The sequence below is a fragment of the Glycine max genome, chromosome 9, assembly GCF_000004515.6.
Source record: "Glycine max cultivar Williams 82 chromosome 9, Glycine_max_v4.0, whole genome shotgun sequence".
In the NCBI taxonomy this organism is placed as follows: domain Eukaryota; kingdom Viridiplantae; phylum Streptophyta; class Magnoliopsida; order Fabales; family Fabaceae; genus Glycine; species Glycine max.
In genome coordinates this window covers 49,770,357-49,784,063 of record NC_038245.2, presented here as the reverse complement: position 1 = coordinate 49,784,063, position 13,707 = coordinate 49,770,357, and the positions used below count along the sequence as shown (strand labels likewise).

Here is a 13,707-nt window from a genome sequence, read left to right as displayed (position 1 = left end):
GTGATGTTAAACACTTTAAAATTCAATATTAATTAAAACTCATCAGTTAAACATACACCACCTTTAACTGAAATAATTAATCAGTACTTGTTTGGATCAAGCCATATTGTATTTTGTTACAAACTTAAAATCCTACTGACTTCAAAAATCGTATTTTAATTTACCAGGATAACTTTTACCATAGACGGGCAGAGAAGTTGAATAAATTTCAAACTCATTCGGTCATATTCCTGGGCAATCTCGAGAAAATATCACGAGGTACTGAACTGAAACCGCCATTAAGAAAGACCATATCTGTACACCAAAGGTATTTGGATACCAGATACACAGGAGGCCTTTAACATCGTACAAAGGACAACCCCTTGTGCTAGGAAAAGTTTTCATAGATCAAAATCCGGACTACTTATCCTATTCCGGAATAGGATCCTCCAGAAAGGCCATTCTGGAATAGGGTGCCAAGGATGAGGGGTATTTTCGTCCATTGGAGTACTTTTGGAGGTGCAGGAAGCAAAAAAATAGGAGTGCAGGAAGTAAAAGCTAAATTCAAAGCCTTGTTATCGTTGTTATACAAAAAAAAAAGGCTAACGCAGACTGTCAAAAGTCCAATAAAGCTATACCTTTAGATTGATTTGAGACAGAAATTGCACACTTGGACAAACTTGAATTTAATTACATGTTGGTTAAAAACAAGGGTCCCCCGATTCAACAGAAACTACAATCATGACATGGCTCATTTTCAGGAGCCAGTCGCCCATATTTGTCAGCAAACTAGCTTATGTATTCTGACTAAAAATTTTACAAATCAAGGAAGGATGGGAATAGCACGCAAAACAGGAACGAAAAATAATTATGGAGAAAATGATATTTACACATTTACGAATTGACATTATTTGCCGAAGCCTCCAATCAATAAGCATGACTTTCTTCCTGTCGAGTGCAACCCTCTAAGCATGGAGGCTAATGAATATCTTGCATACACTATCAGCAGAATGTACCCCTACCAATATTTTCAGATGTATTCACAGCGGAGAGGGATTAAAGCATCATCACGGGATTATCCAACTACAAGAAAATATGCATGGTAATCCTGAGAGATGTTTGATGCACTCTTCTAAGCTGGAGACAACCGATGAAATCATTGGAAAAAATGCGGATTCATCTAGCTTGAGTGTTGTCATCAGCATAAATACAAACACATGCATCTGCAGCACCAGCAGCAAGTAATACTTGGTATGGATGGAAATTGAGGCAGCTTACAGAACCAATTTTCTGGGCCATTAGGGTAGGATAGTATCGAATGGTGCCTAGTTGATCACCCTCCAGGCTAAAGACCTTAATGAGTTGTTTCGCTGAACCACTGGCAATAATTGGGGCATGTCTATGTACTGCTAAAGCTGTGAGTGAACCCCTATGAGCTTCAATAGTAAGATAGGCACTGCTATGATTTCTTATATCAAGAAATTGGATATCCCCAGCCTGAGAAGCGCTAACAATCTGAAGGAAACCAACAATGAGACATAATTGCATCATCCATTTTAAATAAACCTCATAGATCTAAGAATTTCAAGTCACTGAAGAAAAAAAAATGAACCTAGCAAGATGCTCTTTTTACCTTTCCTTGGTCTAATCCAGGCTGAAAGCCAATCCCCACAACCTTTTCTACTCTTTGTGTATGAGGCCTTAATCCACAAACGAGCCTAAGAAGCAGCATTGTCATTAGTGATTACAGAGATATTGAAAGTTGAGAGACAGATAGGCTTCTAAAATGAACCTTGAAAGGTTTATACTTTAGATAAAACTTAAGATACTAGCATTCTTGGAGGAAGAAAATCTAAATACAAATTAGATGCATGCAGAAACCATGTCAAAACATATAGGTAATAAACAACAATTTTGCTCGATTCAATCACATAATAAAGGTGAACCAATAACCATTTCTTATTTGCATCACGATGGAAGAAATTAATGAGGCGCTTACATATCAGGTGTTCTGACATCATAAAGTCGGACAGAACCATCTATGAAACCAGCTGTAAATTGTCCCCCATGAACTTGAGATGCAGCCTGAAACATATGATAACTTGTTTATAAACCAAGGGGTCAATTTTGTTTATTCAATGTTACCTGGTTACAGATTGAATAAAATAATACTGAAAGAAAATCCCGCCAAAATTGTTCAAAGATATGCTAGCAAACCTCAAACAGTATTTGGCTCAAATGTCTTGGAAAACAACTTAAAAGTATAACCTCTGGTTAGTTGTCATGACAATATTTGGCTCAAAGATGAGGCTTACCAATGCTGAGACACTGCAATCTGATGATGAAGATTTAGAATTGACAAGCTGCTCTTTATCAACATCCCATAGCATAATAGATGATATCTCACCCGATGCATACTGGTAAATGTATAAATGTAACATGGAACACAATAAGAAAAGCATTGGCATCACAATATGAGGAAAGAATTACAGTTTCTATTTTAGGACATTGGGGTAGAGGGAGATATCCCACATTCCCAAGAATAATCAAAGACAACCACATACCAGATAACCACATTGTTGTTGCCAATCAACAACTGCATTCAGATTCCTCACACCAGGTTTATGACCATGAATTGAAGAGAATGCAGTGACAAGTTTTTGTTTACCCCTCAGAGTATAATCTTTCCAAATCCGAATGTTTCCATCAGCTGCATCAAAAGATTCCCTAACATTAATATTCTGACAATAATTTGAGAATAAAATGAAAAATATTAAACAGTAGAGAGAAGTACATGAAGCAGCAAGAAGCAAGCTCTCATCAAGCTCATTTACAAGGCAGAGCTTAGAAATTCCTTTGTCAGGAAAATCATGATTATCAAAACTGTTCAGTAGTGTTGCCTCCTCATGGTTCCATATCCTGTGGAAAACTCCAAAGAACATTAGCCAACAAAAATCCAAATTGGGCAATACAAAGACTAACAGCAATGACATTCATCAAGACCAGAAAGATATTCTGCCCTGGTCAATACAGAAAATTCATTCTATATAAACATGACTGTCTATAAATTTAAGCTAAAAATGATGGTCCATTATTTGCTAAAGTCTCTAAAACTAACAAATGTCACTCATTATTGCCAACGCCAAGTACTACCAATCCTGAATACAAAAATGATTGGAAATTTATAACTTCTAATGATTCACAACAGATGGCCTTCAAGGCCTGTAAAGTAATTGTCCTAACATTCTCTGAACACAAAAGCACCATCAACCTTTGTCTAAAGCCATGCCCAGCTTCTTGATAGTCACAATTTAACTAAAATAGTATTGATTAACTTCAAATACCTGATACGTTCATTCTCATCAGCAGCTATCACTATAGGAGAGAAAGGTTGCAGCAATGCTGTTTGTGTACCCTTTATGTCCCATTTAGCAATTGGATTTGTTAGCCTGCTAACAGCTGACAGAATAAAATAGTATGTTGTCAACCAGATATCTGTAAAGAACATGCTTAACTAAATATAAAAAATAAAAAAAGAAATTCAAACCAGAGTGCTGGCATTTTGCTATGTGCTCCAATGCAAATTTTTCCCTCTCTTCTCTTCTGGCTGATACCTCTTCGCTATCATCTGCAGCAGTTAAAAGTGGTTTGGAAAAGTGCCCACAACTCCAACTATATATAGTTGATTGTGGAAGAAAGCTTCGATCTGAAGTCCCAGAAGCTCCACCAGAACCTAAGAGTGGATCAGCTAATCCTGAGTCTGGAGAATCCATCAGGTGGGGCCTAAACTCCAATGAACAAACTCGACGCATTCGAGTTATATAACTTGGGCGAGGAGGACTGACTGGAGGAGTTCTGAAGGTCAGAGGCAAGTGTCCTGCCAGAGCAACAAGCAATAAACAAAAAGCCAACAACAAAGCAGCAGGAATTGTCACAAATTAAATTGATGTTAAGAGATACACTTTACCAAATTGCATTGGAAATTATCCCAAAAGATTAACCATTAAGTAAAATGGAAAGAGAGATCTACCTCCATTCATGTCAAACCAAGAAGATGAACGAGCCAGTGGAGAAGCTGTAGATTCAGCAGTCCGAACACCACTAGACTTCAATGGTTTTGCAACCACTTGTTCAATACCTATTATGGACAGTACCCGGCGACCAAGATTTGCAATGCGTGGAGATGGATCCTTTGCCAAAGTACACATAGCAAGTACACATTGTGAATACAATGCATTGTCAAAGGGCTTTGGTCCAGTGTGGTTAGCCACTCCATTGCTGAAACCATCATTCAGAATTCCTGAATCAGAATGATGAGATGAATCATCAGACAATGGGGACCCATGCATGATTCCTGAACCAGCGAGAGGACTGCTAGAAGAGACGCGGCCATCTCGAACCACTGGAGAGTTGTCATTTCCAACCCTGATAGGACCAATTTGAGGAGAAACAATACTTCCATGAGGCATGTGTTGGTTCTGTTTAGCATATCCACCAACCGAACCTTTTATATTAGTCAACGAAGGTAAGGAATTAATCAAAGAATTAGCTTGAGGCTTCCAATATGCAGCAGCAATAGATTTCAGGTGCTTGTTGTGGCCAAAAGCAAATCGTGCTAGAGCTGACAGTTGGAACAAAAGAGAGTCAGAAAGATGTCTCAGATCCATCTCACCCTAAAGTATACCAACCCTCATACTATATAGACATTAGGTAGTCATGGACTACAAACTAATTAGCAGTCAATATTAACAAATTAAGAGATAACAAACAGAAACATAAAATAAAAAAAATAAAGATTTTAGAAGCAAGTTTAATCATTTTTCTTGTTGAAATTTTCTTCCTTACATTTGCAACAATTATTTTATTCAAAGGTTTTTCCGTTGTACCAAGTTCAGAAACAACCAGCCATTAGGAATTTGTTTGCAGATGATTAAGAATTTGCAGGGATGATATTCATTAAAAAAATAAGCTGCATCTGAGTCTTTCCCATTTGTCATAATCATAAAAACAAAAAATTTATTCACAGAACATTCAAAATAAAAAATATAAATTAGATGCTTAATAACCTACCCACTGCTACCTCTGCCCTCACCAATGGACTCCCATCTGAAGCAACATCTAACATACTCTTAACTATACTAACTTCAGCCCTAAACTTATCATCATCATCACATTCTTCATCTCCACCAACACTTCTACATGAATCAAACCCCACATCAAGAAGGGTGCCTAGTGCAAAAACAGCAGATGCCCTAACCTGTGAAACAATAAATTACATGATTAAATTTATTTGATCAGTACACCAAAATTATAATCATCTGGCAACTGGAAATAGAGCCAATAAGTAGGGCATAAACCTCTGGCTGGGGTTCAGACAGTAGAGGAGCAAATATAGTAGTGGCATCTTCCTGCAAACCGATTGTTTGTGCCTCTGAAAAGTCTTCCCACAATTTCCCCAGACACAGGCAAAGCCACTGAAGGAAAAGGGGTTCAGTTTGTGAATCATTAGGACATGAACTCTGAAGGTGCTTTAAGCAGACATGAATTAAACCAGCTTCAATACAAGCTTCTTGGCCTCGTCTATGACCATCCACAATCACAGCCAAAACAAAAGCAGCCATTGCACGTTGCTCTGGATATGCTTCCATGCTATCAAGAAACTTAATAAAATAGATATGACCGCCATCCTTCACTAGATCAACCTGACATGACTATAACCCAGAAATGGAACATCATCATTGCCAGACACAGTAGACATGCAACATGTAGAGTTTCAAGACCAAATTTTAGTAGAAAATAATAAAGGTCATAAGAATTTAAGAGCAAACAATAGAAACTTATGTAATATTCACAATTATTCAGCAGTTAATTAAGTTTTGGATATGATTACATAGTTCGTGTTTTTTATTAACTTAGGAATTTCATAAATAGCATGACCAACGGCCAATTGAATGTTTCATTCAAAAAAAGTATAATGGGATTGCATATTATAAAGATCTTTTAGTAGGATATTGAATAATTGAGGAATAGCATATTAGCCCTACCTATGTTTGGATGGAGAGAAAGAAAACAGGAAAGAAAGATATGTATAGAAATTTCAAGAAATGTATTGTTTGATTGAAGAGAAAAATAGGGAGGAAAGAAAATTCATGAAAAAGAACTTCAAAAATCAAAATGTTTCCAAGTCTTCCCTCAACTTAGAATTGTCTCTCCTCCCTTATTTTCTTTCCTCTCCTCTGATCCAAACAAAGGGTAAATGTTTCTTTCTCTATTTTTCTTATCTTCTACTCTGTCCCTATTTTTTCTACTTTTCTTGGCATGTCCAGCACCATGCAACTCAGCATGTTTATATACTGCAATAACTATAGTAAAAGCAACCTTAACTGTCAAGGACAATTTCAATATGATTTAATGCATGCTTGGTCAAGATTAATTTTTGAGAAATAACCAAATACTTTTCAAAAATCATCTTAGGAAGCTAACAAAAGTAAACAATTATTTCTCTAAAATAAGCTAAACAACATGCACATACGTTTTAAGCAAACATAGTCTAATTTACATTATCTTAAGTCAAATTATTCTCCTCCAAAAGTACCTTGTCAAGTGCAAGAATCTTTGTCCATATGAATACAAGGATCTGGCGTAGTTCGGGTGTTGTTGTTTGTAACAGCTTTAGAACATATGGAAATATTCCAACAGATAATGCCTACATATAAAAAAATAGGTATCAAGTTATCACACCATAAACCTTTTATAAATAAATAGGTAAAACAATAGCAACAAAAGTTGATGAATTGAGAGAAAAATTACCAGATCTACTGCCCATGGCCCCATATCAAGGAACCTTCCAAGGAGTACTAAAGCCCGAAACCGATGGCATTGACTAAGTAAAACCTAAAATAGGAACAATGCTACTTATCAATGCATGCAAAAAATATCAACAACTGATGTCTGACAAACAATTTTCCAATATATAAATATGCATATTGTGAAAATAGGAAAAACTAAAGAGTCAAAATTGCATAAACAAAGGTTGAAAGGTCATTTTGCAAATGAGATTATACAACACAATTGGTCACCATACATCTAAGAGTACAATTTCTGAACCTATACAAAATCAAGAAAAAACAAGATGATTGCAAGTCAAACAAATTGCAAGAAAGCCCCTGAAATAAATGCATAAATAATTGAGACAATAATGGATCACAACACACTTTGAGAGAAGCATTGTAGTACAATCCATGCACTGTAGGATGAGTGAACAAATCAGAAATGCCCTTGCCACAACTAGATATAGCTAGCCACATTGCCAAGAGAGTAGATGCTCACAACAAATAAATCATTTTGACAAATTCCATCATAAGGATGATAATGAACACCAACCAAATTGAAATAATTTCAGCTAAGAAAACATAATTCAATCTTGCCAACCAAAAACCTAATTAAGGAACAGCACCTGACAGCTGATTTCACAAAAATCACGAAACCTACAACCTAACGAGAATTATGAGCCAACATAATGGCTCAAATGGTTACAAAAACCAAGACAAGGATCGCACCTGAAGAACTATAGGCAACTGTTCTGGTGGTTTCTTATGTTCAGAACCATGGTCAAGCCATACCTCAAATGCTGTCAACTGCTCAGTGAAAAATGTACTAGGCTGAAAGAACAACCACATACTTCATCAGGTAAGCTCAAAACTTATAAAATAGTCCATCGTATTACTATTATTCCTTGCCAAACCAGAATACCTTAGCCAATTTTTATTATTTAATATTCAATTTTAGAAAGAACTTGCATCAGAGTTATTACAAAAAAAAATCCAGATACCTGAAATTCAGCATTAGGATCCTCAACTAAAGACGGAAGTTGAGAGAGGCAGAGCTCAGCAGCCATGTCCCATGCATCCCTGCAGTGCAGATAAAAACATAAACTGTTGACAAAATTTGACAACACGTTTAGAAAAAAATATCATAAAAATAATCACCAACAATACCACATATGATGCTGATGGGTCGGAGGTAACATTGGGTGAGAGACAGGAGAACAATTTGCAGATCGCATGATTCGCTCAGCAAGTAGAAAATTTCGAAACAGACTTGCAACAAGCAAATCCTGTCTGAACAGTCTCTGAAAAAGATCTGCAGAGTGCAGAACAAAATAATGATCAATGTAAGATACCAAAAATGCATGCTAAATCACTGGAGATGGAAAAAAAAACCATGTTAATTTAGTAAGTCGGCAGAAGGATGGGGAGGGTTGAGACCTACCATGAGGAAGAACATTCCAGGCAATCGTATCAGTTACGGCTGTAAAGATCCAATTCAATTCACCCAGAAGTGTCTTTCGGTCATTTGGACGGCCAGGGATCTTGTCTATAAGTGAATAATCAAGTGATTCACGAAGTAATGAACGAGTACAAAACCTAGAGACAAATTACATCACAAAACTTAATAGCCATTTTACTATGAGATATGCACTAATTAGTTATCACAACTTAAAAGTTCAGGTTTTATAGAAAATGAAGACAGTTAAGTTAGTAATGCAAATGTAAGTATCGAGCATAAAATCAACTTCATAGTAAAAAAACATATTAATCACAGGTCTTTTTCTATCACTACTGCAGTTAACGTAAAGACCAGCTGCAAAAGTTACAGCAAAAATAATATGATCACTTAACAAACAAAAATACCCCATAGGAGAAAACTGTATTATAAAAAATGCCAATGATTGTGAATTATGATGTATACAATCAGCCATCATTAAATGCTATTAGATAGGAGTAGTTAACTAAAGCTTCAATATGGGAAACATATAATAAGGTAAAATATTGGGTGGGTAAACTAAAACCACTCATGTTACAAAAGTGTGCATTATTTAGAAGACCATGCACAATGCTTTAGAAATCCATGCACAGGATAAAATAAGCAGGAATTAATGAGAGAAGCTTCACCATCGCAATGCCATCTTTATAGGTGTTGTAAGGCAAGATGTAAATACATCAGCTGGGAATTCTGCACTCTGAGGCAAAGTCTCATGTGCTTCACATGCTGCAAGCAGAATGCAATCCCTTTGGGACACAGAGGAGTTGGAAGCACTCCACTCATGAAGCTTATCAATAACAAGTCCAGTAACAAATTTGGCATCCAAATTACAAAAAAGACAAAGTCAGTACAAATACATTTGCAGTTTTATTATACGTATTTAACAACATGGTTTTGAGTGGATACCTCAATGAAGGAATTCACAATCATCCCAGCCGCAGAGCAATCAAAAACATAAATTGATGGGGTCTTCAGCCAGGAATCAAGTTCATTGATAGGTAAGGGAATATACTGTGTATAACTCTGAACAAGATGTGATGCAGAATGAGAATAAGAATGTCATGAAGCTCTTTTCATCATAATATTGTAAATGAGGGAATTATACTCAATTGGAACCCATATCTAGTAGCCAGATTTAAACTAATCAAGCTTCTCGGATAAATAAAGATTTAGTTCTAGTTTAGTTTTAACTTTTCATCAGTTATTATCATAGTAAAGTGAGGAGCACAAAAATTTGCCCTTTCCAGCATAATAATTGTTGTAAACTTTCTCATTAACAGAACAATCTGCCCCTATTTTTTAGGGTTATTTCCTGGTCCTCCTTTTTATGAATATTTAATTTAATATCACCCTCCCCATCTCTATTGCGCTTGTTGAAGAAAATCTGAGCAAAATACCAGGCATAACAAGTAAAATACATTATATTCATTGTGCTTGGACTAAATAGTAAATTGCTTTCTTACCCATTTTTGCTCATACTTTGGCCACCCCATTTTCCTTCTATTCTTGGATTTGAATTTGACCTACTTTCACAGTCACTCATTTTCCATTCTCCCCATTTTCATTTTTTACACTTGTTTTCTAATGAACACAGCACATTTTTAGAGAGGGCGGAATCTATATACACACACACTTCTTTGTCAACTAGTACTACATTTCCAGGATGAAGAGAACAACAATTGATTTATCAAATAACTACCTCACATCAAGAACTAAAAAGAATGAACATTGACCTTATTGAAGACCCAAATTTCACCATTAGCAGTTGGTTTTGGCACACCATGCCCATTGTAATGGAATAAAACTCTTTCCGACTTTGCATATTTACGACAAGTAGTACAAAGCTTCTTCACCTCATCCACTGTCGGATCAAGTTGACATTTATAGCGGGCCTGTAAACATGCCAACAAGGTTAACTAAAAATCAATTTCAAAGTTAATACGAGGATAATGCTACCTGCCTAAACACTCCCACCTTTGGTTGCCATCTTTCATACTGACTGCTCAAAGTTTTTCCAATTGACTCCAATGCCTTTTGCGGTGCCATAGAAAAAGGATCTGCGGTATTGAAAAAGGTAAGCATAAAAAACTGTTTGCACTGTTACCATGGTTTGCAAGCATCTACAGTTTTGATACATCACAAAAATTCTACTTAATCAATTTAGCTACATTTTTCATTAACAAAACCACAATTAACTCTAAATAATTAGGCCGGGGATCAAAAATATAATGACTGAACAAAAAGTTGAATACAAGTATGAATCAAAGACTCCAACCATAAGAAATAAATGCAACACAGCACACTATGCGTTTTACTCCCAGAAAATGCATTTGGAATCACTAAGAATCAACCAGCAATATGAACTTGTGAAAACAAATAGTAAATAACAAAAAATTAAGCAGTTAATATTATTCAGAAAATAAATGCAACACGCACACTATGCGTTTTACTCCCAGAAGACGCATTTACAATCACTTAGAATTGATCAACAATACGAACGTGTAAAACAAATAGTTAAATAAAAGTAAGCATTCAATACCATTAAGAAACCCAAAGCTCTTCCCAAACATTAATAGACCCAAAAAGCGCAAAACATCTCAAATCCAGGAAGCAACTTGAGTCTACAATCACAAAGATTCTACTTAATCAATTTAGCTACATTTTTCACTGAAAAAGCCACAATTAACTCTCAATAACTACACCGGGGATCAAAAAGTTAATGATTGAAGAAAAAGTGAATACGACAAGTATGAATCAAAGAGTCCAACCATAAGAAATAAATGCAACACAGCACACTATGCATTTACAGTCATTTAGGATTGATCAGCAATATGAACGTGTAAAAACTAGTAAATAAAAATAAGCATTTAATATTATTAAGAAACCCAAAGCTCTTTCCAAACATTAATAGCCAAAAAGTGCAAAAAATCTCAAATCCAGGAAGCAACTAGAGTGTACAATCACAAAGATTCTACTAAACCAATTTAGCTACATTTTTCACTAACAAAGCTGCAATTAACTCTAAATAATTACACCGGGGATCAAAAAGTTACTGACTGAAGAAAAATCTGGATACGACAAGTATGAATTGAAGAGTCCAACCATAAGAAAAAAATGCAGAACATCACACTATGCGTTTTACTCCCAGAAACGCATTTACAATCACTTAGAATTGATGAGCAATATGAAGCATGAACATGTAAAAAGTTAATAACAAAATATAAGCATTTAATACTATTAAGAAACACAAAGCTCTTGAGAGTACAAACTGCAGAAATAAAAAAATTAAAATAAATGAGATTAAAGGTAACGAGAGACCTATCCAGCACTCCATTCTGGCACAAGGGGATATCTTTATTACATCTGGTGGATCGACACTAATGTTTAAACATAATACTAGAGCTACACATCCTGTCTTCATCTGCACCACAAAGTTAAGAGTTAAAATAGAGCATACTTCTTACCAAAGATATAATATATAAGCATCTTAAAGAAACAATCATTAGAACATTTTAGAGGAAAAAACAGACACTTATGAGAAAAAAAAATGTGAAATGCCAATATAAGTTCATGTTTGGAACTTTCATGCTATCAACACCTTCAGACCATTAACTGTCAATCAGCTGCTTATGTTGAAGAAGCCAAAACTGCAAACACACAATTTCCAGTTGATACAATCAGACTAGGCGGGAGTGGCTTGGTTATTTCACATTTTTACTGATGGTTAGAATTTAAACCAATGCTTCTTACACAAAGCGTATATACTTATTTTTACTAGACCAAATTCTACCTCTGTCACGTGCCAACCAATTTCCACCATGCAGCCAATCTGACAAGTTAGCAACCTCCAATTCATGTAAACAAGCCACACTTCCTAATGCAAGCTACCAGGATTTACACAAGTCCTACTATCCTAAAGAAGCAAATGTAAGCAATCTTTTCCCCCACCTCCATTCAGAAATCACTAATTCAATGAAGCAAATTCCAGGATAATTTATCCATTTATACAGATGGTTCTTTAGCCAAGTAAGAATTCCACAAACACAAAGGTTACGATTAATATAAGAAATATCCCCAAGGTTCGTGACCATTTTCATATCATTATTTGAATTGGAGACCCGCTAAAACATAAAATGCACTCTAAATAAATAGTAAAGCGAGAAGCTGCGTTAAAACCCAAGGATATCCCAGAACTCACTCTGACTCGCCGATCTTCTCACCAACCATTACCACTAGCATTTCACTTGTTACACTTCAGAGGATCCAAACCCATCTTCACAAAACTTCATGTTTAACAGGTCAAACATTTTACATCCTCAACAAGTCCTTAATAGCATAACATACGCAAAGACAATCCACCTCCTCTCTTCCTTCTACATTGAGTGCTTTGGAAAGTAGGATTTTTGGGTTTACAATGCTTCCAACGGATTTCCAAACACACCGAAAGTCATTCATCCAGTCACCACTGCTGCCACTGCATTGACCTTTACGCCCACTTTTTTCTACATTTTCTAAATTCCTATCACGCAGAACTCGTGGCACAGTGGATTCACAGTCCTACACTATCTTCCTTGCACACGATAACGCAAATCGCAAATCGCAAATCGCAAATCATCGATTCGTGACAACAAAATGCAGATAACAAAAACAAGTTTAACATATAACAACTGAATCGAATTTTTCTTTTCAGCAGAGTGATTGGATTGAAGTTCTTACTCTGTCCTTAGGTCGCCACTTGGAGACGAGGCCGCTGTCGGAGGGGCCGGCGGGGACGGCGGCCTCGAAGGCGTCGTGGCGGAGCTCGCACAGGACGACGGTGTGGGGCAGGTAGGCCATGCTGGTGGCGGCATTCCCGGCGTAGTTGCCGCTGCTAATGATGGCGATGGCGGCTTCAGAGTCGCGGCGGTGCGCGAAATCGGCGTCGTCGTTGCTGCTGCTGTTGTTGTTAAGAGCGGCGACGGCGGCGGCAGCAGAGGAGGAAGAGGAGGCGGTGGTGGAATCGTCGAGGTGGTTGTGAGAGGTGGGAACGACGAGAACTGTGGATTGGGAAAAGCGAGAGGCCATCAAATCTCCCAATGCCATCCAAATCGGAAACCCTCCTCAGTGGCGATCGTACATGGAATAATAATAGGAAAGGTTTTGAGGAAAGAAGGAACCCTAGGTTTTCGCAGTGTGAGGGATATGAAGATGAAGATTAAGGTGAAGGTGAAGGTGATGATGATGGCGATGGTGATGGTTATGGTGTTGGCGTTGATGATGGTAGGGATGGGGATGGTGATGATGATGATGATGAAGGGGGCGCATAGAACAGTGGCGGCAGGCACTGTCTCTCCTTGAAGGGAAAACCGAAACGAGTGATACGATACGAAATAGCGAGTTTGTAAAGCCAAACGAGAAAAATTA

At 36.8% G+C, this 13,707-nt stretch overlaps 1 protein-coding gene across 2 annotated transcripts; it reads right to left on the bottom strand.

Moving 5' to 3' along the window:
• Nucleotides 1-641: 641 nt before the first annotated feature.
• LOC100777178 (regulatory-associated protein of TOR 1) lies at nt 642-13,707 on the bottom strand. 2 transcript variants are annotated; one of them, XM_003533623.5, is made up of 23 exons: nt 13,021-13,706; nt 11,623-11,725; nt 10,279-10,361; nt 10,038-10,196; nt 9,211-9,327; nt 8,934-9,091; nt 8,251-8,405; nt 7,977-8,121; nt 7,811-7,889; nt 7,539-7,640; nt 6,790-6,873; nt 6,575-6,685; nt 5,337-5,690; nt 5,050-5,236; nt 4,010-4,600; nt 3,527-3,856; nt 3,324-3,438; nt 2,774-2,898; nt 2,544-2,689; nt 2,295-2,396; nt 1,979-2,064; nt 1,613-1,697; nt 642-1,494 (listed from the first exon to the last, which is right to left on the bottom strand). In XM_003533623.5, the coding sequence occupies exons 1-23, from the start codon at nt 13,384-13,386 to the stop codon at nt 1,156-1,158; spliced, it is 4,122 nt and encodes a 1,373-aa protein (XP_003533671.1). In that variant the 5' UTR covers nt 13,387-13,706; the 3' UTR covers nt 642-1,155. The 2 variants fall into 2 exon arrangements, with proteins under 2 accessions (XP_003533671.1, XP_025979669.1); XM_026123884.2 differs by having other exon boundaries at nt 2,544-2,898; nt 13,021-13,707.

Coding starts and splice junctions, on each gene's coding strand:
- LOC100777178 (XM_026123884.2), bottom strand. CDS start 13,386: ATGGCATTGGGAGATTTGATGGCCTCTCGCTTTTCCCAATCCACAGTT. Junction 9,328..10,037: donor AAATTTGGGTCTTCAATAAG/GTCAATGTTCAT, acceptor CATCTTGTTCAG/AGTTATACACAGTATATTCC. Junction 8,406..8,933: donor ATAAAGATGGCATTGCGATG/GTGAAGCTTCTC, acceptor ATTTGTCTCTAG/GTTTTGTACTCGTTCATTAC.